Source organism: Aptenodytes forsteri, unplaced genomic scaffold (assembly GCF_000699145.1).
Source record: "Aptenodytes forsteri isolate BGI_AS27 unplaced genomic scaffold, ASM69914v1 Scaffold46, whole genome shotgun sequence".
Lineage (NCBI taxonomy): Eukaryota > Metazoa > Chordata > Aves > Sphenisciformes > Spheniscidae > Aptenodytes > Aptenodytes forsteri.
In genome coordinates, this window is record NW_008794774.1 from 6,162,562 (window position 1) to 6,187,137 (window position 24,576).

At 37.2% G+C, this 24,576-nt stretch overlaps 1 protein-coding gene across 1 annotated transcript in view; it reads left to right on the forward strand.

The window, feature by feature from the left end:
* The first annotated feature begins 1,475 nt into the window (after positions 1 to 1,475).
* ADAMTSL1 (ADAMTS like 1) overlaps positions 1,476 to 24,576 on the forward strand; it is a 464,029-nt gene continuing 440,928 nt past the window's right edge. The window contains exon 1 of the mRNA XM_009274309.1: positions 1,476 to 1,583. Within this exon, the coding sequence (XP_009272584.1) occupies positions 1,476 to 1,583 (108 nt within the window). The remainder of the gene's footprint in view (positions 1,584 to 24,576) is intronic.

Below are 24,576 nucleotides of genomic sequence, written 5' to 3' on the forward strand. Positions count from 1 at the left end.
ATTTACTGGGTCCCTTTCAAACATTTACTACCAAGAAAAATATTACAACTATAAGCTATGACATCAGACCTCCAACAAGGCGAGAATATAGAGGGAAACCCAAGAGTTCATTAAAATAATTTGAAAAGTTTATATGAGAATGATGAAGGAAAGAACCTGTGCAGTAAAGGATGGGCTAGTTTTGTTTTAAAAGGAACGTTCCTCTGTAGTTGATTCTATCCTTGATATAACTTGGCACTGTATTGAGACTATGTCAGTACTGGGAGGAAAACAGGTGTATTTTAAAAAATGTGTTAAAACCCTTATATAGGTACTGTATGCTAGTGGTTTGGAATTAACTGCTGCCTATGTTGGATTTTATTGCTGATGTGCTGTTGTATTTTTGAAAGCTTACCTCTCTCCTATCTTTACAAAGCCAAAGTGGTCTGTTTCCATATGAAACATTGGTTTGACTTAGATAGTTCCATGCAGAGTTTCAGTGCTGGTTTGTGTGTGCTTTTGTGCAGAACAGATTCTGGCTCTGTGACCCTGAGAGTTTGGATCTTCCTAGGCCCCCTTAAAAATTCAAGCCAAGATGAAAACATGGAAGGCGGCTAAGTATAAAGCTGTTCCCCAGGCTTTTTATAAAAGTTTATTTAGAGCCTTGTCAGGCTCCTGTAATATCCTTATGGGTTTTTAACTATAATAGAACATGTTCTGAAACAGTGACCATAGCTACAGAAGAAAGCTGACACATCACAAGGTCACTGTGGGCATGTAATATGATAAAATGCAATAGTTCATCAACCTTTTTAGAAAAAAACCCCATAGTTAAGTGGATTGTTAGTCAGCAATCCATATGATCCGAAAATATTTAATCATGTAATGACCATTTTAAGATTGCAGCAGATATGATTATCTGACCCCAGTGGTTAATAAAAGTACAAGTACAAAAGTACTACTGGCATAGCTACTGTTGTATTTTTTGGTTTGTTGATTGTGTTTTGGTTTTGGTTTTTTTTTTTTTTTTTGAAAAGAGCTCTTGGGTTAATGTGGGAGTTAAAATATTTTTGCATGTTATGAAACCAACCTTAGGATGCTTTTTGTGTTCCTGTGGTCAAATTGCATCCAATATCCAGTGAATGAATGTCAGTTAAAGAAGAGGGGATGGAAAGGTATATTTTCACATTTATTTTGTTATCTTTTAGTCTCTGAAAGGCTTTAATCTGTCCCACAGAAAAAAAACAGGGATCTATTACATGTGGGGAAGCAATTTTGCAGAAATACAATTTTCAAAATACTTATATTTAATACTCTGTTATGAAGATGTCCCTGTGATCATGCAGCTGAAAGTTGAGGTTTATATGTTTCATTCCTCCTGTAAGTTTTGCAGTCATGGCCTTCTACGACAGGCTGACAGCATTAGTGCATAAGGGAAGAGCGACTGACTTATGCAAAACATTTGATCCTGTCCTGCACAACATCCTGTCTCTAAAATGCAGAGACATGGATTTGATGGGTGTACCACTCGGTGGATAAGGAATTGTCTAGATGGTCGCACTCAAAGAGTTGGGTCAATGGCTCAATGTCCAGGTGGAGACCAGGTACGAGTGGTGTCCCTCAGGGGTCCCTATTGGGACCAGTATTATTTAACATCTTTTTTGTGGACATAGACAGTGGGATTGAGTGCACCCTCAGCAAGTTTGCGGATGACACCAAGCTGAGTGGTGTGGTTGATACTGTAGAAGGAAGGGATGCCATCCAGAGGGACCTTGACAGGCTAGAGAGGTGGGCCCGGGCAAACCTCATGAAGGTCAACAAGGCCAAATGCAAGGTCCTGCACCTGGGTCAGGGCAATCCCAAACATGGATACAGGCTGGGTGATGAGTGGATTGAGAGCAGCCCTGCAGAGAAGGACTCGAGGGAGGTGATTCTGCCCCTCTACTCTGCTCTGGTGAGACCCCACCCTGGAGTACTGTGTTCAGCTCTGGGGCCCCCAGCATAAGAAAGACATGGCCCTGCTCAAGCTGGTCCAGAGGAGGGCTACGAAGGTGATCAGGGGCTGGAGCCCCTCCTGTATGAGAACAGGCTGAGAGACTTGGGGTTGTTTAGCCTGGAGAAGAGAAGGCTCAAGAAGAACTTACAGCGGCCTTCCAGTACTTAAAGGGAGCCTACAGGAAAGATGAGGAGGGACTCAGGGAGTGTAGTGATAGGACGAGGGGTAACAGTTTTAATCTGAAAGAGGGTAGGTTTAGGCTGGACATAAGGAAGAACTTTTTTTACTATGAAGGTGGTGAGACGCTGAAACAGGTTGCCCAGAGAAGTTGTGGATGCCCCATCCCTGGAAGTGTTCAAGGCCAGGCTGGATGAGGCTTTGAGCAACCTGATGTAGTGGAAGGTGTCCCTGCCCATGGCAGGGGGCTTGGACTAGATGATCTCTTAGGTCCCTTCCAGCCCAAACCATTCTGTGATTCTATGGGAGCTGCCTATTCAGTCCTTCATGTTGTCCGTGACTACTTGTGAAATGAAGACTGTTATACTTTGCTTCGTCATTCGTAACTCAAATGGAAATGCCTTAATAAGTGCTTTCAATCCTGCTGAGTGGTATTTTATTGTTTGTTTGCTTATTTAAATAATGTGTAACAGATTAAGTACTCAATTAAGGTAAAGTATTTTGTGCACTTATTTTTTATGCTCTCTGAGTGTGTTCACATTACAGTCTTGCTGGGGATTCACATGGAAATTTAGTATGGTTTAAGGAAAAATTTGGGGGGAACAGCAATCTAATTTGGTGTGATCATTTTTTAATTTCCTGAATTTTAACCCTCTCCACTCTCATAAGAGGCAAAATTCTCTGTTCTCCTACAGTATTGAATCCTGGTGTAAAAAAAGCTCACCTGAATTCTCAAGGGTAAGAGTAATAGCAAAAGAAATGGTACACCAGCTGTTCCAGTCTGTCTCCTTCCCAGACAATGTGTTAAATAGAAGAGGGGGTTAAAGGTGCCCTGAATTTTTGCTTATACGTAAGCAACTACAATGGTCTCCCAACACGCTTCATTCTGTCCTAATGTATTACATGAATTTTGGTGGTTGCCCTATGAGGAAGATACTGTCTGTTTAGTCCTATTCTGAAAAGAAAAGCAGATAGGGCTACCCAAATCGTACCTAATGAATCCATTGTTTGTCATCCATGTAAATCTCTGCAGCATATAGTCCTTTCTCAGTGTTGCCTTTCCTCTAGTAAATGGCATTGGTTAGATCAAACCTGGATGGAGGTGGTATATGGATGCAAACCAGATTGAAAAGAGGAGACTAAAACATTTCCAAATACTTGCTTCAACTTCCTCAGTTGTGAAGGTTGGATTGTGATAAGGACAACGGGTAATGTAATAATGTAAACCCCTGTTTGAATGGGACGAGCTGCTTGAATGCATGTTCTGGAAGCCAACCTGACAGGCTTTCTCCCTGCTTCTCAGTCATCTTAATAATAGGAGAAAAAATGGAAAGAAAACTCTTACGTTGTGCTAATGCTCCCCTTGCCCTCCACTGGGTGCTGTTATTGCTTTATTTCCTGGTAGAAAGGTGAGACATTGCAGAAAACCTTCAGCCAGGTGTCACTTGCTTTTTCCTTAGCTTGTATCCCCTGGGGAGTCTTGACTTCAGCAGCGTGTAAAAGTGACCCAGCTCCTTCCAGTGTAGGGGGAAGAGGTGTGGCTGTCTTTCGCCCTCCCAATACTCTGGTATAACTCTGACTCGTATAGAGCACCAGGTGCAATTACATTTTTTGCTTATGGAGAAGCACAAAAAAATTTTTGCTGAACAGATTTTTAAGTATCTAAAATGCATTGAAAAATTTTGAGTTGAAAAATTTTAAGTGTTTGGCAAAATGTGTGTGAGTATATGAATATTATTTATTGCATCAGGCTTATATGTACATGAATAGATATTTTCCAAATGTCCATAGGTTCTTAGATGGAAATCAGTTTCCTGCAGTTCAGAGATAGGGACAATTGTATATTTAAATGGTAAAAATATCCAGGATTTTCAAATATTCATAAAAAACAGGAAACAACAAAGCAGGTAAGCAAAGATATTAGTTTAAAAACTCCAGCTGGGCTGGAGGAAGCCTGTTCTTAGAATCGGATGTTTGAATGCTTTTTTTCAGATTGTGATACAGGAATGCAATAATATCTTAAGTCAGTGAGTTTTACCCAGCTATAAACCCACAAATTTACTATTTTGAAAGTCCTCCACACAGTTACCTGATTTTCTTTTACCTTTTATTATGATATAGCCTAGATTTTGAGGGATAGAAGATCATTTAACATAACTTAGAATTGCATCCTGTCAAATGTAACTTTGTTCAAGTTTTTATGTGTATTTTATATTCTGGGTGGTGTTGACTGGCAGTTCATACTCCCACTACTTTAAAAAAATACACCTGTGAAAATAAAATTGTTTTTTGGACTTGAAAAATAATCAAACAATTTAGACTTAAATACCCAAAAGAAAAAGAATCATTCATATAGATGAATGGGTTTTGAACATGCAGAGCCGGATGCTCTGGGCCGGATAAATGCATGAACACTGTTAAATATTGTGTACATGAAGTGATCTATAAACATAGGTGATGAATTGCTGTGTGCTTTGAACACAAGAAAAACAAGTAGGTTTTTCAGAGCTCCTTACAATTATTGTCTTTACAGAAAGAAAAAAATAACCTCTTGAGGACACAGATTCGAAACCTTCAATTTCAGAGAGAAGCAAATGCTAAACAAAAGAAAAAGTTATCCAAATCTTATTCAAAGCCTCCTTTTTTTTAAAAAAGGGTCCACAGATAAAATTAAAGATAATATGCTAAAGCTCCATACAGAAGTTTGTACAACATTTGTGGCCCGTGATTGAGCAATAGCAATACTTGAAAACTGAACAGATTTGTTAGAGTTCCTGGCTCCCAAGGAAACTGCATCACAATACTAAGAGGGCAATTATATCCAACAGAAGCTTTGTAATGAGTCACTGCTTTAATTTGTTTTAGTTTTTCATCTGTAAAGTGTAGAATAAAAATGTCTTTGAAATTATAAGTTAAGTAAAACTGAAAATTGCCTAAGAACTCTAGTTAACTCCACTTAGTTAACTAAGTCAATTTTGAAGCATTGGATTTAAAAACAGAGGTCCAAGTGGGAAGAAACTGAATGCAACTGAGCTGACCTAGGCTGATTCGCCAAGGCTAAGTCTAGGCTGGGTGTCTAGTTTGGGCTCAGGTAAGTGGGGCAGGAAGAGCTGATTTCATCAGTTGGTCTCTACATTTGAGAGTTCAGGCAAGAGCTGGTTTGAGACCACGTGCCTGTTTTACTGCTCTGTTGCCCAGGTGCCCTGGTCATGCCAGGCCTCAAGTTGCAATTAGATTTAGGGAAAATGGAGGTAACTGGGTTAATCTGATTCATAGGCTTTTTCCAGATGTAAGTGGAGACAGGGGGATGGGGGCTGCACTGAATGGAAGATACTGGTGTGAGGTTCAGCAGCAGATAGAGCTGACCAGATATCACTGGGTCTAGGATTTGCATTCCAGAATGGCTCAAGAATGGGGAGGATTAAAAAGCTGATTTTGTGAGTGCTGTGTGATTAATTCAGTGTGTTGTTTGAAGGAGTTTTTTTTTGTTGGGAAGGAAGAAATATATGTTGAAACAAGCAGAATCAGCCACTAAGAGAAGCGTGCTACTGCTGACACATCTTACTGCAGCTCAATTCTGCTCATTAGACCTGAAAAATATTTCTGAAAATATCACTGCAAGCGGTTCATCATCAATGAAACTGCAAAAGTAGAAGAGAGAAACATTTTCCTTTTTTCACCTGTATGAATTCAATAGTGCAGTATATGTAGATTTTGCTACAAGTTTTTTTTTTTTATTTTGTTTCAAGATTTTTTAAAGAAGCTGAGAGAACTGTAGTTGAGGAAATCTTTGAGTTTCTGAACTGCCTTTTAATGATTTAGCATGTTCCTTTCATCTACTGTTTGGTTTGTACAGGATATCTGCTTTTCTTTTTCAAGTTATTTTCTGAAGATAGGTAATGGTGTAACATGAGAGCCTTATGAAACCAGTTTGCTTCATGATTAAGGGTCCATAGGTTTTGCCAAGTCAGATACGATAAGATGTAAATTGAAATCAGCTGTGGATAGATCGGGTATGTGTAAATAGATTACTTATAAAGCGGTTTCTCCTGTAGATTGTCCTGTTATAGGTTTGTTCTCTAACTGTTTGGGTGTATAGGTGTATAGGAGTATAGCATGTATAAAAGTGCATTTCAGTATATGCTACTTCTTTCTATCTATTCTTTACAAGGCATATTTGTGTTTCTGTACATGGTAGATTCCCATTCACTCCTTGGGACATAAAGTTTTACAGATGGCATATCTATTTGTCGTAATATCTATTATCTACTATAACCGTATTTTATAGTAGGTATATTTATTGCTGATTTTGTCTTCATTGCAGTCAAGACCAATGTTTATTCAAAATAAATTTATTTTATTTTATTTAATCCACCGTAGGTTATCACTTTGCTTTGAAGTCTATATGCCCTGTGCTATAAGGTAAGTCATGCATTAGTATAAATTTATATGTCTCTGACAGGAAAGACTCCATTGAAATAAAGCAATAGGTCTGTCAAAAAAATGACAATGTGTGATCTGGGAAGGAAGGAATGACATTTATATGAAATTAAAATGCTGAATGCAATCTGCAGACTAATATGGAGAGAAAGAGGTAAAGTCCTGGTTATTTACCCATTAAAGGATGGGTAATAGAGGCTTAAATTCACTGCCAGCTTCAGCACAAAGCCTCCGTGGCCTTCGGCTAGGCCATTTTAGGACTGTGGTTGTCTTACGGTGATTATACTTCACCTACCTGAAGAAAAAGAGGGCTAGGAGAAGGAACAGATTTGTAAAGCGTATGTCCTTTCTTTTTAAATTCTCTTATTGTTAGAAATAAAAGACATTTTTGAAGGTCACACTGTCATTTGAAAGATTATTATATCACAGAAGTGATTGAGCAGTGTTATGGAGATGAAGAGCTGGAGAGACCTGGGAGGATGGTACTGCTAGTGTTTCAAAGCTGCTTCTTTCAGGTGGTGTACAGTTTCTCAGCCATTATTTCTCCCTTAATAAAGAAGATGTAATGAAAAGATGCTTATGCAGGCAATTACCTGGGCAGGCAGGAATCCCAAACTGTTGATGTAATTTGGATGTTTTTTCTTCTTATCAATTGTGAGGGAGCAGATTAAATTCACTTCTTATTTTTCCTCCTAGAAAAATGTTGTCCTGGAGCACAGAGGTGCCTAGTTATTTTTAAACAAAATTTAAGAGTTAACCACAAAGACAGCATCAAGTTTTTAAATTATTATACTTACTGGCAGTGTTGCTGAAATACAGACAAAATATTTTGAATAACAGTAAGATAAGTACGTAATAAAAGTGGACTAATAAAATTTTGATATAGCTGTTGCACAGTCAAGCTACAGAATAGGCCTACTGGCTGCTATACCAGAAACAAACAGGTCTGTAAGTTTCCAATTTAAGGGAAAATTCCCCTTGTATTTTATAGATATATTAGTAAATTGTCTATTTACTAATGTTGTTCTTGAAAGGCCAGAGTTCAATGTTTTGCGTGTGTGCCTGTGTTCAATAATGAGGATGGAGTGAGGCACACAGTTACATATCATGTGTAGTAGGGGAAAGATGACTTTTCCATTTGAACTGGTTGTTTGATTTTTGGGGGGGATGAGAAGAGATAGTCACTTGCAGAAAATTCTCGCTCTGTGTTGGTTTTAGGCCAATGGGATAGAAGGTGAAAGTTCACTTCTTTGAGTGCTATATCCTGCAACAAGGAGATAGGGTTGATACGGACTATTTAGAAAAGGATACAAGTACCAAAACAAGTTGAATGTCTCTGAAAAGAGGAAATGGATTAGTGTTACCCTCAAAGAAGAAAATGTTGTAAGGGAAAAGGAATACAGTACGTGTATTTACAACTCAAAGAAAAGAGGCAGGAATTTTTTTTTGTTTTCATAAACTTAAACTCTGATATCACATTTAGGATTTTATCCTCAACTTCAGATGTTTATCTGTCTGTCTGATGAACAAGACAGTGCTCTGTATATTGCCCATTTCTGTGTCAGGAGGGGGAAACCCTTTTGACAGCAAGACAGGAAAAACGATTGCTGCTTGTCTTTTGCATACCCCTTAAACACTGGTGAATGGAGAAATGTGAGAACACGAGGAGGATGTTGGACCTGCATCTTACTAGTATTTTCCTTTGGGCTGTGAAGTGGAGCCCCTTAAAAACCTTTTACCTCCAGACTCTTCTTCCTGCCCCCATACAACTCTGCACTCAGAGGGTGATATTTTGTTCATAGATCCTGCCACAGGACCAAGTTGAGGTCTTGAATTTCTAACATCTTTTAAGTACCCTATATTTTACACTCTTTATACAACTTTTCCAGTTGTAAAACAGAGATGAGAATTTATATTTTCTTGTGTCTTTTGTATTTTTGGATGGTTTCAAAGCAGGGCTTTGTATGTTCTTTAGGCAGTGCACAGCACAACACAACCTAGTGCTTTGCAATGTTCTTCAGAAAACATTGCAATTTAAATAACAACTGTGAAAACCACAGGCTTTAATGGCAGAACCTTTGCTAGCTGCATTCTTGCTAGCTGAATGTTTTTGGATTACAGGATTAACACCTGAAAATGATGTTTAAAATAGTTGAAGTTAGATTTTTGCACGTCAGCTCTGAAATTCAGCTTAGGATCTGCTGGGAGCATTTTTCTTACTTGTAATAACAAGATTACATGTCTCCTCCCCGAAGTCTGCATTGTGTAAAGAATCAGTCATGAGCACATATCCTTCAAAATCCTCAGCGTTCCTTCCATCACTATCCCTGCTTTAGTCATGATATCCAACTTTTTCCAGGATTACAGCTGCTGATAAATTTGTCTGTAATACTGGGTAAAATCATGGTCTGGAAAGCAATTTGTAAAACAGAATTAGGAAGAAACTTATTTTTTAATACTGTGCTTTAATGCTTTTGTCAACACTTTGTAGCATAGCTGAAATACAGGAGACAGAAGCCAAAGAACTGACAGTACATCCTTTCCTCTGGAGACACCACCTTCGTGAAAAATTCCATCTACAGTTCTGCATATTGGTATATGCGTCTAGCTGATGGTCTTTGCAATACAGAAACCTTATAGTAAGCCAAACTGGCAGTGGAGATATTGAATTTGACAGCTGTACTTCATTTCTCAAACATGAGTTTTTGGCACATTTGCAATTCTTGCAGTAGGCAGTGTTTGTCTGAACAGCAGCATCTATTACGAAGTCAGAATTTAGAATAGATTCTTGATTGCATAAAAAGCACAGAATGTCAAATATCTTAAGGCCAAAATAATGTTTACAGTAATTACTTTTGTCTACTACATCCTGTGTTAACAAAGTAGGAGGATTTTTTTTTTCTTTTTTACTTTTTAGGAGTACTTTGGAAGCACTTCATGCTGTTCATATTTAGTTTGTTTTATAGGGCTTTTACTTCTGTTTATTATTTCTAAATACTTCAAAATGCCCAGATGAAAGACTGGATTTGTTAAATGGCCTAAGTTAGAAAGATATAGGTGGTTCTATGAGATGAAGACAACAGGGGACTTAATTCTACCTGATAGAAGTTTTCCCACTTAATCTGAAATCTAAAGCCTAGGGATCCAAAGATTCCTAGTTTCTTAAAAGCTCTGGGATGTATACTTGTAACTCTGAGAAGGACAAATAACTTATATTGGATTTTAAAAGTTAAGACATTTTAAACCAGTTTCAATGTGTGCTAGAATGACTAGAAGGAGTATATGGTCATGTGGCAACATGGATATACTTTCCATGTCATTGGTAAGACCTGGTTTTGTGTGCCTTTAGTCTAAAAGGGTGGATTCTAAAATTGTCAAATTTTGAAAATGTTTTTCTTGGTTCATGTTTAACAGCAGCTTCTTCACTTGATGCTAAATTTTCAAAGTTGTGAAGGAGTTAGGAAGAGAGATCTGAAGAACTCTTTTGAAGCTAGGAACTTAACTAGAGGGTTTTTTTTCAGTGTTTCAGAGGTGAGCCTTGCCCTTATATTCTCAGTATGAATTGTTTCTTAGGAATCACAGATCATTAGGTGCAGAAATTCTAAGGATTCTCCCCTATAGCAATGGGGAGAGAATGAAATTACTGGGATTATAGCTTCAGATCATTTCAGCTGGTTTCATGTCACTGAGGAGTGCAGCAAGAGATGTGTTCACGTCAGGGTTGGTTTTTTTTTTAAATAAAGGGGGGCAAACCATCTATGGAGCCTCAAACAGTAAGTGTTTGGAACTGTTCCTTCCCAATTGTGTCTGATTGGTTTAGATGAGCATGTCACTGATCTTACTGAGGTCAACAACAGGTAGAAAATCTCCTTTAACTTTCTCATATTTGAGCTGAAGGAACATGTCTTTCGTCTTTTTAACGCAATCGGGAAAGTAGGAAATCACTGCAGGGCATTGAAAGCTGAGGGCTTACCGTGCATTTGCTGTGGGTTATTGGATGCAAGAATAAAAGTCATTGCATTACAAAAGAAGGAAGTATGAATTTTTAGGCAGAATTAATTTGAAAGTATTTTTAAATAAGTACAATGTAGTCAAACAATATGAAATTTGAGATTGTGTTTGTCTTTAGTAGCAACAAGTAGTTTAACTTCTCGGGTTATAACGATTAACTATACAATTACTATTTTTAAATAGTTGGTCAAAAAAGAAAAGATTTGCCTTTGGAAAGCTTGTTTAGATAATTCACATGATTAAATGAATATAGATAGTATGTGTTTATTATTCTTAACCACAGTGGTAAACTACTTAACAAAACCGAAACAGCATTGTTCTTTTGTGTTTGAGCACTACGAGAACAAAGAAAGCAAACAAAATAAAAGTTATTCTGTGCCATTCCCTGATTAGAGTGTGTAGGTACTGCTTTGAAACAGTTTCCTTAAATATGGCGTCTTCTTCACGTTATGCCATGATTTTTGTCATATCACTACCAATTATAAATGCTTGTGAAACCACGGATCTAGCAAGGTTATCTTCAGACCAGAGTACTTTGGAAAATACTGTTTCATTTCCAAGAAAGAGAAAATTCTAAAAATGAGAAAAGAGATGGTTTAGAGGAAGTTATGAAAACAGAATAGAGGATGACCCTGCATTTTCACTTAATGAATTCCTCTAGCAACATTCACGAGCAGGCACAGGAATCTCACTGGAAATGTTTTGAATAGTTATATGCAATGATAGTTGCGCATTGGAAAAGGGTTTAGAGGAAAATATGGACAGAAACAATTAACTGAGAAGGTAACCAGAACTTGATTATGATAAACACTTAAATAACTCCTTGTGGTGTTCCTTAATCTTTTTGGGTAGGTATTTCCTTTTTTAACAAGCCTTTAACTAAACATTTATTTGTTCTGATGCAGCCTTTAGACTTGGACTTCTCTTGGCTAACAGTTCGTCCATTAAATTTAAAAAGAAAGAAAGAAAGACAGAAAGAAAAGTGATTCGTTTAATGTTGGCAGTAGCTTATTTTCACAAAATTGCTATAACCATTGCATTTTGTATGGACACATGACTTTTCTCATGTTTCTCTCTCTTCTTCCTCTCCTACCTCTTCAAGTCTACCAGCAAAAATAAACAGTTTTCCCCACAATAACATACCATGTCTTGTTGAAAGCAAAGTTTAATATAAAGATTTAATGATACTAATTATACAAAACCAGTGATAATAGAAACAAGACCTTGTTCCTTCTTAACCTTGAATAACAGGATGACATGCTAGTTATCTCCAGAATCTTGGAATAATTATTTACATCCTCTCCTGATGCAGATGATTTGTTTCTCCCTCCCCCTCTTCCCCCACCCACATTCCTCTGAAGCGCTGGATGTTTGCCACGGCTCGAAGGATGTTGAGCTGCATATGCAAGTGTTGCTGTTTACTTGAGAAACTTGCCTGGTGCTTGGTCATGGTCATTTTGCTCACTCTTAAACCACTTGCCAGATTTTTAGGTCAGCATCCCTGTGCTTTTCTCAAGATCATCTGGGAAGTTTCATTTAACAAAGCCTTTGTTGTAGGGGCGCCAATGATGTGTTCAATTTTTCCCTTCCTTGTGAAGCGCACCTATTTGTGACCTTAGGTACTTTGTGCAAAAGAGATGGGTCTAACCGTCATTCCCAGGGGCGTTTGGTTATATGTGTGTAGTAAGCATGCTATGGAGCTTTCTGAAATGGGCCTCTTAACGTGAAATTAGTGACCCACATGATTCTATCCAGCCTTGTTCTCATAGCCCTACAAAAAAAAGTGTCCCCAAGTGGTTCTCCTCTCTGTCAGGTAATTGCTTTTTGTAAATAATTTATCATCAGCTTTTGTATTATCCATTGTCATGGAGTCTCCAAACTGCCTGTCTTGATTAGTATGGTAATAAAATTTCACACCGTGATTAATCCTGTTAATCAGTCTTTTCATTTTCTATTTTGTTCAATAGAAAGAAGCATGACAAAAAAGATATTAACAGAAAATTAATCCTTTTGGAATCTTCCATTAAACTTTTGTTTTCTAATCAAAGCAAATTGCCAGTGCATGCATTTATATTTGAAAAAACATTTTTCTTCTCTTCGTCAGAACTGTCATAGTGGTGTTCAAGGATTTCAGTGTTTTATTACTATATTAGAAGGTAGAAAATACAAAATATCTAAAGACAACTGGATTAATAATCATAACCTTGAATAAATGAATTGGCACTGAAGAGCTAAGAACCACATTTATCCTTGATTTATCCAGGTGTGAACTCAGTGGCATTTTAATGCAATAATGCATAGGCACTGTTGAATTAAAAACTCAAACTCCGTAATGCTGACATGATTTTCTCTGCTGACGTTTTTTCCTGTTCTTACCATCCCCACCCTCACCCCAAATCCTGCACGTGCACTGGCACAATTTCAGAGAAAAGTTTAGAAGAGGTGTTTTTTTTTTTTTTTTTTTTTTTTTTTTTTTTTTTTTTTTTTTTTTTTTTTTTTTTTTTTTTTTTTTTTTTTTTTTTTTTTTTTTTTTTTTTTTTTTTTTTTTTTTTTTTTTTTTTTTTTTTTTTTTTTTTTTTTTTTTTTTTTTTTTTTTTAAATACAGTGTCCTGCCCTCAGTGTCCTGCCCTGGAGACCTAAAAAATTAGAAGGTGGTGGCTTGTTTATCTTTGAAGTCCTGTGACTAGAAGAGGAAAAAGCAGCATGTTGTGGATCAAAGTCACCAGCATGCAGGCAATAGAGAGTGAAACAGATATATTCCTGTATTTGAAAGGAGCAGTGATGAGTAAATGTGATAGTAGAGCAGGGTAGAAACAGTAGAATGGCATGTACATGAGCCATAAACACAGAAAATCTAGAGGGACGGAAAACAAGAGAGGCAAAAAATTATAAGCAAAATGATACTGTGTGACTAGTGGGGGGTTTGTGGGGTTTTTTGCATGTCTGAGGCAAAATAAATGAAAATTATATTAATACCAGTCAAAACTTCACATGCTTTTGTAGACAATTGCTACATATAACAAAAATGGGACTCTGTAATTAGGAACCACACTAGTTTTTTATTATCTTAATCTCACTTTCTGCTTTATCTACACCGTAGAATTTTACGCAAAGAATCTGTAGCTAGGCAGTGACTGCTGTTGAAATTTAAAAGCTATGCAAGATACCGATATATTAACTCAAAATTATTTATTTTTAATTACATAGTAATAGCATTGTTGCTCAAAACCAATACTATCTACCCCCCACAGAAGGCACAACATTTTGACATGGTACAAGAGATAGATGTTTTTTGTTGTACAGTTAAGTTATTTGAACTGGGAGATGGAAGTGGCAGCCTCATTAACTCAGGGTTGTATGGTAAACTCTTCTTGTAGCTATGAGCCACAAACACATTCCAGACCCCTTAGTGAGCAGAGCTCAGAGGCAGGGGAGGCAGGGGAGTGTGTGACTCCTCGGGAACCCTGTCCTAGGACAGCGCTGGGACCGGGAGTGTGCTGGATCCTGGGGTTTCTTTGCAGATCCTTCCACCACATCTGGGAATTTGAATTATGTAGTAGCCCCCGTGTTAGCCGAGACCTTCTGCTGCTCATGTGAATTAGCTGGTAGCACTGCAAGGGAGTTGTTCATAAGCCACATGTGGCTAAAAACCACATGTTGATTGCCCAGCCATTAGGTATGTGAGCATATAAGGAATTCTGTAGTGCCATTTGTATGATGGTCTGTATCAGCAGGAGATAAATTTAACCACAAAGGGATAAATTCGATATAACTAATGAAGCACACATTCCAGAATGCGGGCAATTAGCCAAAGATGCATATTTTGACTCTGTAAGGTATGTGATGCCATTTTAAGTAGGTGGGAAAGCAGAAAAGCAGGTTTGCACATGTTACCTCTGCTTGGGAACCATCCTGTATTGTATAGGAATACTGTTTAGATCAGATAGTCTAGGAGATAACAATATTTAGTAAGATCATCACTTCATCCAAGGAAATTGAGACTTTTGAATCTAGTGCTGCAGAATTACTCTTCTGTTTTTAGCTGACACTGTGCTGCATGAAACTGAAAAGCACTGAATAATTTGAACAGTAGTAGGCTAGATTAGACCTGGAGTGAATATAACCACTATAAGAATTTATTATTTGCATTTTTTAGTTTTTCTTTAACGCTTTGAGCATGCTTAGTTTCATTTTTTCCGAAAAGGTTTTCTATTTATTGGAATGTTTGCTGGGAGCAACGACCATTAGCCTTTGCTTTTCTAAGAGCTGACTGAGCCAACATGCCAAAATCACCATGTATGGTATGGCGGGTACATTCAGTTCCTGAGCAGCATGAACTGCATGTTCTGTGACCTTACTGGTTCAGAATTTAGCACAGATGCCTTTTTCAGGTAAAATAAATAAAACAAACTGCACACCCCTCATAACAACACACTTTAAAGGAATGTGCATATATATATATGTAAATTTACATTTATATGTATATGCATGTGTGTGATTACAAATTCAGATAAGGACAGAGTGAGTCTTAAGAATCTTTTTTATATAAATTTATGTATCTGGTGTGCAAACTTAGACAGAACTAACCATTTTATTTCTATCAAAAATAGCTTGATATTGAAGGATCTACAAAATAAAGCTTGGTTATAAAAGGGAATAAGCATTTTTCTTAATAATTTTTAGATACAACTTTTGGTTTCCTGCCTCTAGCTGGGGAAAAAAAAGATATAATTAATTGGCCATTTAAAAATGTTAAACTAAGTCATAGTTTTAAAGTGTCAAAGTTGTCTACCACTGTATAAGTACTCAATTTAATACTAGTTAATAATATGGTGGCCAACAGTCACATTTTTTGGAAGACTTATGGACTAATGAAATACAGGTTTATTTGAAAACTGGTAAGCAGTGCTTTTAATCAGTCTGGCAGTAACAATCTGTGATTCTGATACTCCCTTCTTTGGGACATTACAGAGACAATCTATGAAGAGGTGTATCAAGGCTATTTATTTTTCATAGATCCTGTATTCCCAAAAGGATAGGGCTGCTAAAATAATGGTGGATAGGATAGTTCTTGTAATACTAGGTTTTCAAGAATTTGTTCTACATGTGCTCTGGACTGCTTCCTGTGAGGAATCTGAAAGGCCCTCCTGATCCTCGCGTGAACTAAATGCTGTCTAAATACAAAATAGAAAGAAAATAGAATTATTTATCCAATGCAAATAGATAAAGGACATGTGACTGGAGTTGGCAGAAAGAAGGAATAATGGTTAAAAACTGCCAGACATCAGTTGAAAGTCATTATCCAGCTGAACATAAGGAGAGGTGAGAGAGGTGTGGTGGTGTCAGTTTGACCACATGTAAATTCTTTCCATGTATTTGTGGAGAGTTCAATGAACCATAAGATAACTTGATGAGGAATGCCTTTGGTGAAAGGCATAAAATGGTGAAGAAGAGCTATTTTAATATCTTCAGGTTTGTGTTCAAGTCTGTCTCTTGACAAAGACGAATAGAAGGTTTTTCAATGAGATCTCCTCCACTGCTTTTCCAATGCAAGCAAACGATAATTCATTCGTAACTTGTCATAAAGATACAGTACAATGGATTTTTTCAAGGACCAGGTGTGGAAGCAGCGCCACTATTTGACTTTTCCCTTTGACAGATGACTGGAATTGAAGACTTGTCTGGGGCAAACATTACCTCATAACATATTTGGCACCAGCACAACTGGAAAGATTATAAAAGAAAATAGTAACGTGCTAAAATATGAAAAGGAAAAGAATATTGTTTCCTCCATCCAAAATTCACAATTTTTCTATTAATGCAGCATAGGTTGTCTGTCTGAGAGTAGCTTATTTCACTATTTTGTGTATGGAAATAGGTGATACTTGCTGGATAAGGTATGTCTGGACATCTCTAACCATTTGAATAAACAATTTCTTCTTATGTGATGATAGGCAGTCTTTATCATACCTGAAGAAGGTTAACAAGGTGGTCATACTGTCATTTTGTGTACTAGCATACCAAGCTGCCACTTTCTTCTTTTTTTCTCAGGCCTAATTACCTGTGAGCTACTAGTGAGCTAGTAGCAAGCTATGTTTAGAGTAATTTCTGTTGTAACACCTGGTAAGAGGGGGGCCTACCAGCTCCAAGATCCCTGGCAGTTAAGTCCACCCAGCAATCTGCTTTCAATTTTCTCACAAGCATTCCTGGTTTTGCTTTTCAGCCGTTGGGAACTTTATGGACCAGTTTTCCTTTTCCTCTCTGAAACAAATGTCAGCAGAGTCAAGATCCATAAACTCACTGTTGAAAAGTGAAAACAAAGTGCTGACTCAGCCGCAGGGAGTTGGAACCAGGTTGCTCCCATAACAGGTTTGCGTGGAAATAGCCACTATGATGGTTGGGAGGGTCTTGTAAGTTTGTTTTTTATTGACCTTTCCATATGGGCATCTGATGTTGTGCTTGTGCATCGTTGCTTGAATTACACGAGCTGCACAAGCTGTTTTGGGACACCGGAACTGTAACTCTTGTTAAGCCTGTTCACTTATTTGTGTTTTTTTGAATCTGTATTGTCTGGTGTTAATCACTGTGTCCCTTTGCTCTGAAATGTGGCAGTGTTCACTTCTGGGAACTGTGCTGATATAACCACGAACTGGCAGGTGCAAGCAAAGCGTGAGTGCTTTCTGGCTTGTATTTTATTTCTCCTGATTACATTCTGAAGGTGAAATCAAAACTATTCTTTCTTTTAAAGAGTTGTATCTCTGAATTAGGTAGGGTTTGCTCCCTTGAAGACTTGCCATGTGCTGCTATGCATTTACATCATCTCTGCAGTGAGAAATAAATCTAGCAAACAAAACCTATTTCATTAGCCTTAACTTTATAAATTTTCCACACTAGGCAGTTATCTAGTTAACATATGGATTGTACAATAGATGATCCCAATGTGACTATGCTGTAAGCCACTCGAGGGATTCTGCTGCTGTGATCAATCACAAGAGCATTTGCTCTAGGGCCGTGTGTTATTATTTATAATATATACTGTTTATACTTCATAAAACTCCCTATGAAAGAAAGAGCCAAAAGATTCATCATTTTTATAATAAAATATCTGACTTCACCTGCCAGAAGTAGCCAAATTGATTTTTAACGTCTGTTAATGATTTAACTTTCCCTTTTTACTGACGTCAATAAAAGGGTGTTACCACTCCCAGTCCTCAGTGAAAGGGTATTTTCAGTTTACAGAAAAATATACTGCTTGTCTCTGCATTTATATATGCATAATGTACACTACACTATAATTGCTTACCTGTAAAATGTTGAAAATTTATGTAGAGCGCAGATAATAGGAAAGCTAGAGATGCAGAATATGGTGCTGGGCAAGAGAGCATAGAGAGGGGTTTCTTAATAATTCATATCTTACATTTATTATTCTATTTATTATGAATACGTAAAGTAAGACATCACTTTGATTTGCTTAATTATCAATAGCCTTGGTTACCATTCAGAGGCCTTCAGATCAAGTACTGATTAAATTAAGCCCCAAGGAGTGTGTGTGCACATGCGTTTTTAGAAAGAAAATCTATTTCAAAAGGAATTAAAGTCATTAGTTTAATCAATGCTGTCTTATGCCTCATGGTGTATAACATAAACACAGATACTGTTTTCCTTATTTCGCAGTAAAAACCGTCGTCTTAAGACTATTGTTAGCATCATGTGCTGTAAGGCTAGGGTGATTTTCAGCCTTAATTGTGCTTGTGTGATAGGTTTTCTGTGTTCAAATGGATTTTTCATGCTTATTAAAAGGTTGATATAAATGCCTAACCTTGATTATAAAGGGATGTCATTACTTTGTACATAAGATCTTATCAGATAAACAAAATATATCTTTGTTTACATGTTCTTTCTAAAAACAAGTTAGGCAGAGGTTCCTATCTGACATTATTTTCAATTGTTGCCTAATGTTTGTTTGTCAAAACATTTTGTAGAAATTTAATAATTTCAATTTACCAAGACTTTTGTTCTGAGGGTTTTCCACATCCAGGGTGGTTCTCTTGTTTCACAATCAGAAAAAGAAAAAGAAGAGCACCCATTACAGAGTAGCCAGAGAGTAGCACAGTGAGGGGTTTGAATCTGTTTCTCCTGCACTTCATTTGTAAGCTGTCACTGATAATAATTATTACTAAGTTTTATGGTAGGGGTCTTTGTTTTTGAGGAAGGAAGCTGGGATGGAAAGGTCATCCACTCTGCTTAATTCTCAAACAGGGGAAAATTTTTTTAGGCTCCGTGTTCTGTCAAAAGCAGGCAGGTTTATGCACCTTTTGGAAGTTGTGAATTGTTTTCTGAAAATACCTATTTTTCTCTCTTCAGTATACGGTAAGCTTAGGAAGACTGCCTTCCTAATTTAGCATATGTAGGTTAACTTCTGCTATCTTGGTGATTAACCACTCTAAATCTGTGGCCTAGTGACAGCCTGGGAGGCCACAGCCTGATGGAGAGGGCACTGAGCTGCTTTGTAAGAGCCACAGGAATCTGAATCTGAGTACTCATTCCCATGTGCTTTGTCTCAACTTGCTGTGCTTAAATTTCAAATGACCATGTTTTGTTTTTCCTGATAGAAAAAAAGATTCTGAAATTTTTTAGATAACCGTTGGCATGAGCTATAATCATGAATACATTTTACCTGCTGTCTTAATTCCTTAGAAGTGAAAGGTTCTTAACTCTCACTCCCTTTGAAGTCTCAAATCAGATCCAGTCATTAAAAAAGAAAAAAATTACTCTGTCTATATTATGAATAATAATCAGTTCTCACTAACGCTTATTTAAGATTGTATTTTTACCTGTTAAAATTATACTACAAAAAATATTAATTTTTAAAGGTCTATCTAAAGAGCCTAGCCTTTTGGCTACTTTGCTCTGGGCAACAGTGAAATGCTGCATTCTTCTTAAAATCCACTTGCTATGGCTTGAACAGCGGATAAGCAGAACTGGGTCAAGATAATCTTGATATTTCAAATTCTCTTTTTTTTTAGAAAAGTTACATTCAAATGAAGTACGGACCTCTCCCTTTTCTTCCTTTTCTTTCCCCTCTTCACCCTTTGAGAAGATCACTCTCCAAAGAGAAGAAATCAGTTTTGAGATTATTATCAGGAGACTGACCATTTCAGTAGTCCATTTATGTAAATGGATATCTGTGTTAATGCTCATACTCATTTTTCAGCCTCAGGAGGAGGAGACTATTCTTATTTTCTCAAGGTCTTGCTTACACTCAGGTTAGTAATAGCCGAAGTAGTTTGTTGCTTTTTCTAACAAGACCATGGATAGTTATAGCTATATAATTGCATTTTACTCTGATAGAAACCACATTCCTTGGGCTGAGCTATATTGGACAATGGAGTAGACGACTGAGCTTGTGTGTACTGAGATTACTGACCACGGCAGAAGCTTAATAATACTAGAGGGAAAGAAATTCCAAGTACAGTAGCAGTTCATAAAAACACGGTGTGTAGACCATGTCTAAGAGATTTCAAACCTGGTGGGAAGCACCAAAAGGTAATCGGGAGCCTCTAAATGTGGAAATAGGTCTGACAGATGTATGAAGATATTTTTCTCTTCATTAGCAAGTCAGCTAACTCTGGCACAAATTAGAGGACAAGGGAAGCTTGGCAAAGACAGGTCACAGGCAGTTTAAATAATTATCAGGCTTTTCCAGTGCTTTGCAGGACACAATAAATTGCAGCAACTTCAGGTACTGCATAGTTCAGTGTGACTGACTGAAATGCTGTTTCTTCAGTGAGACACCCAGGAGCCAGTTAACTGTTACCTGATATGAATGAAAGTGTAGTTCCCTGAGTTTTGTTACCAGTTTCCTGAGAGTAGGGTAGGTCTGTAAAATCTCTTCTCTGAAAAGCCTGGCTATAGCTGGGGACTGTGTTTTGGCTTTATGTGGAGAAGGAACTTCAAACTGGCAGGACAAATGTCTCTTATGGTGATGAATGTATGGTTCAGTCAAATCAAATGCTAAAGTTTGCTTATCCCTTGGGATGTGTACAGCTCCTTTTTGATTACATACCTAACATATGCCATTTTTCATCAAGAAGCATGATTGCCCATATGGTGAGCAAATCCATGCAATGTAACTATATCACTCCAGAAAATTAATTTCAAAGCTGTCTATAGGTGGGAGAGACACTTTGAAATTATGCTTGGGGGCCCACTGAAGTACTGTTGTGAGTCTTGGCTAGCAATGTAGCAGCCTCGCCATTTGTTTGCCTAATTGGATAAATATTCTTTCAGGGAGGTAACATAACTGACAACAGGAAGCTTAGCATCATGGAAAAAATTGCAGAGAAAAAGGACTTGGTTTAATCATTGATACAGGATTAAGAATGCATGATTCACATTAGATCATAGTACAAAGCATGCACTGCAACAAGTTATCTGTGAAATAGCTGTATTCTGCTTACAGTAAGTTCTGTACATAAAATGGCTTTCGTAAAAGACAACTAAAATGTAGTAACGGATGTGAGGAACTCAAAAATAAGGTTCTCAAAAAATTTTTTTTTTTTGCAAAAGAAAAAAAAGCAAAGGACTTATAATACAAGCTGACAAAATTTGTGATTCAGGACAGAACTGTGCCCTTAGCTTTCTGCTAGCAATTATCTATTAGGTAAAATGTGAATGGAGCATCTGTGTAATCCACTGCAAGTGCAAAACTGGGCCTATAAAATAGACTGACTTGTGTTACTCTTTGATTGTCTAATTCGGTACTTCATTGAAAGTTTTTACTATATGAAGCACAAATAGTACTTATCACTGATAGTGGAAAAACAATTCATGTGCCCTAGCCTCCTGTGGCACGTAAGGTGTACTGTGTGTTGCACTTCAGATGAACAGAGCATGTAATCTCCATTGGCAAAAGAGAGACAAGCCAGTACAAGCAGGAGTCAGAAAGTTAAGAATGCCGTGATCTTTTAACAGAGTAGTGATAATACATATTGTGTTTTCTTACCTGAGGTAATTAACCATTTGTTGCAATATTTTGACAGAGGTTCCAGTTGTCTTTTGCTGCATGCGTGTCTTTTGTTGAAAATAGAAGCAAAAGTTAAATTAAGCACAGATCTTTTGCTTTTTTAATGTAGAACTTTTTTAACACCTATGTACACACTAAAATCACAAAATAGCAGTGTAAGTGTTTTTTACTCAGGGTTTTGATCCAAGCTCTGAAGAAGCCTGATTGTTTTGAAGAACTAAATAGAATTTGACCTCCAACATAAGTTCTGTGAGAACCTACCTTACTTACTGCAAGTAATACCCCACACAAGCAATTGGGTAATCCAGAATAGACTTGGGATACATGGATAAGACAAAAACTTTGAAAAGATTAAAAATTTGCAAAATATCAAAATTTTATTTTCAGAGGTGAAAATTTCTTTCTAAGAATCAATGAGGTCTGGGAGCACAGCTGTATGTGAGTATTTTACAAAACAACTTTTTTGTTAGGTTAAGGGCTTTAAAGCAATATGGATAGGACTCTGAATTGTTTATATCGTGCAAATATTTTTTTCAGGCTAATCCCACTTTTTTATTTTTTCTTTAGAAACTCGTTAGTTCTTCTGTTGAATCATGCCAAAGTCCTCCTCAATCCAGCATTTCCTTAACTTTTCTTCATATTGTCCCATTCAGTTCAGTAGCTAACCAAAAATAGTGTGGCAAAGTGCTTACTGGCAATGGTAAGGTGTGACTGTTGTTTTTTCTAAAATAATCTACCAGAGTCACGAATGCTGCACTACTTACCATAAAAATAAAAGTATTTCCTTTTGACTGGAGATAACTGCATTCTTAATTAAACTTATTTGCCTTTCAGATGCAAAGGAAAAGGACTTCCATTTATATAGGCAGTTTGCTTAACTTTGAGCTATTGATAGATTCCCAGCACACTGCTGCATTCCACAAGTGCCTTTAGTTCCTAGTGAGTATTAAAGGGTACGGTGTGGCACTGGATTTGTCCCAGTCAGGTTAGAGTATAACTCAAACTGAAATAGACATTGAAACAGCAGTATATATTTAAAAGATACTAGCCTGCCAAAAGTAAGCTCTTAATTAATTTCTCTTAATTGGCTGCATCTTACAGAAGTCTGATCTCTATTCTGTGTGACCTGAGTACTCTGCTTCAGTTCTTAAGCTCTATACCTCACCGTGGGCTTGTCAAACCCTGGTACTTACTCAAAAGGAAAGATGCTGTAGTTAATTTAGGGCAGTAGACAGGACAAGTCCCAGGCTGACATCTTGTTGTTTTGATGTATATGTTTTCCTTTCTTTTTTGTTTTTATGCACCTTCTAATTTTCATTAAGATCTGTGTCCAGCTATGGAGTGAAAACTCTATTAAGGTTATGGTTCAGAAGCATTGTAGGCTTTGCAGGCTTAAATGTTTCTGGGTAAAACTGCTACCAAGCATGGTAAAAAACAACTTTGATTTCTGTCTCCCTGTTCTGTAGATGAGGATGCTTATATTTTACAAAATAATTTACAGGAATGGAATAAGCAGAATGAAGAGTACTCAGGGACTGGGAAGGCATTACTGAGAGCAAATTCTTCAATAGTCAGATGGGTCTGACAGTATCTCCTCTCTCGCTCCCTTCATCCTCCTTCCTCTTGGGACACAGATCAGTGGGATGTGCTGTCCGTCAAATGCTGTAGGACAGAGCATGCATCCTATGAATTCAGCTTTCTTTCAGACCTTTACTTTGATAACATATGCAAAAAGCTCTCCAGAATGAGATAGTTTGGAACAAAGTCAGGTAGTTTGTGGAAGCATTGCAAACTTCATAAATTAGCAGTTTTGTGTTTGTTTGTTTTTTGTAAGTAGTGACAGTGACAGGTTGCGTGCTACATCAGATAAATTCCATGGACTAATTCCCTTCACAAGACTTGAAAAAGACTATGTCTGAAGTATCAGCTGAAAAAGGACTTTGCTTGATTACCCATGTAGATCATGAAAATTGCAAAGAATGACTAATATAGAAACTAGGAAACGTAGTATGAAACAGAGGATCCTGCAAAGATTTTTCTTTAAAAAGCTGAGTAATATTAACTGTTATTTTTAAAATAAGAGCTGTGGATTTTCAGTATTTTTAAAAAAAAAGTCTTGTTTCATTAGCTTTGTGATTTCTTCTTAGTCAGTGCTGTGACTAGTAACATTAGTGCCAAGATCTAGTCATTATGTGCTAATAAAGGAGCAATATTCACAGCTTAAAATACCATTGATCCATTGTGAAATAGGACTAAAAAATGAAACCGATGGCAAACAGAAGATATGCTTTCATGACAAACAAAAAAAGCAGGTCCTATTTCTTACTCTTTTCCCCATTCTTTTACAATTTTAAACTATATCACACACCCTGTTGGTTAATTACGATATGATATTCCCATGCTTCAAGAGTAACCTTTCACCTTTCTCTATCACCAAGAGAATCACACGTGCTAGAGTTTTAAAAAAGTTAGCTCTCATTTCATAACAGAATACGGTGTGGATTGGACTGCATCTTTACTTATTTGCAAGGAGCTCCTAGATGACAGGAGCTGGTGGGCAGTCAGACAGTAACCTTGATTTTGCCCATTCTGAACCCAATCTATACCGGTGGCGTTTGCAGTATAAATCACAGCAAGCTGCTGTGAAGCTGGCTGGCTGCCATTTGCTCCAGAGAACTAGTAAGGAATTTGGGGATGAGTAAAATATGTGAAGGCCCTACCTGTACCACTTCTTTCCTGGTTATGCTCGCTAGATCAGGAAGCAGGAGGACTATATTGTATTTGACATTACATCGGTTTTGTACCATTTGAAAGCTTTACTTTCATGTTGCATCTTAAAACTGAGTACATATTTTAGCAAGATGGATAAAAATTACAGAGGAAAAGAGTAAAACTGACTTGACCGTAGTAGGTATGGTGCCAGAGAACTGTCATTTACACATGTCCT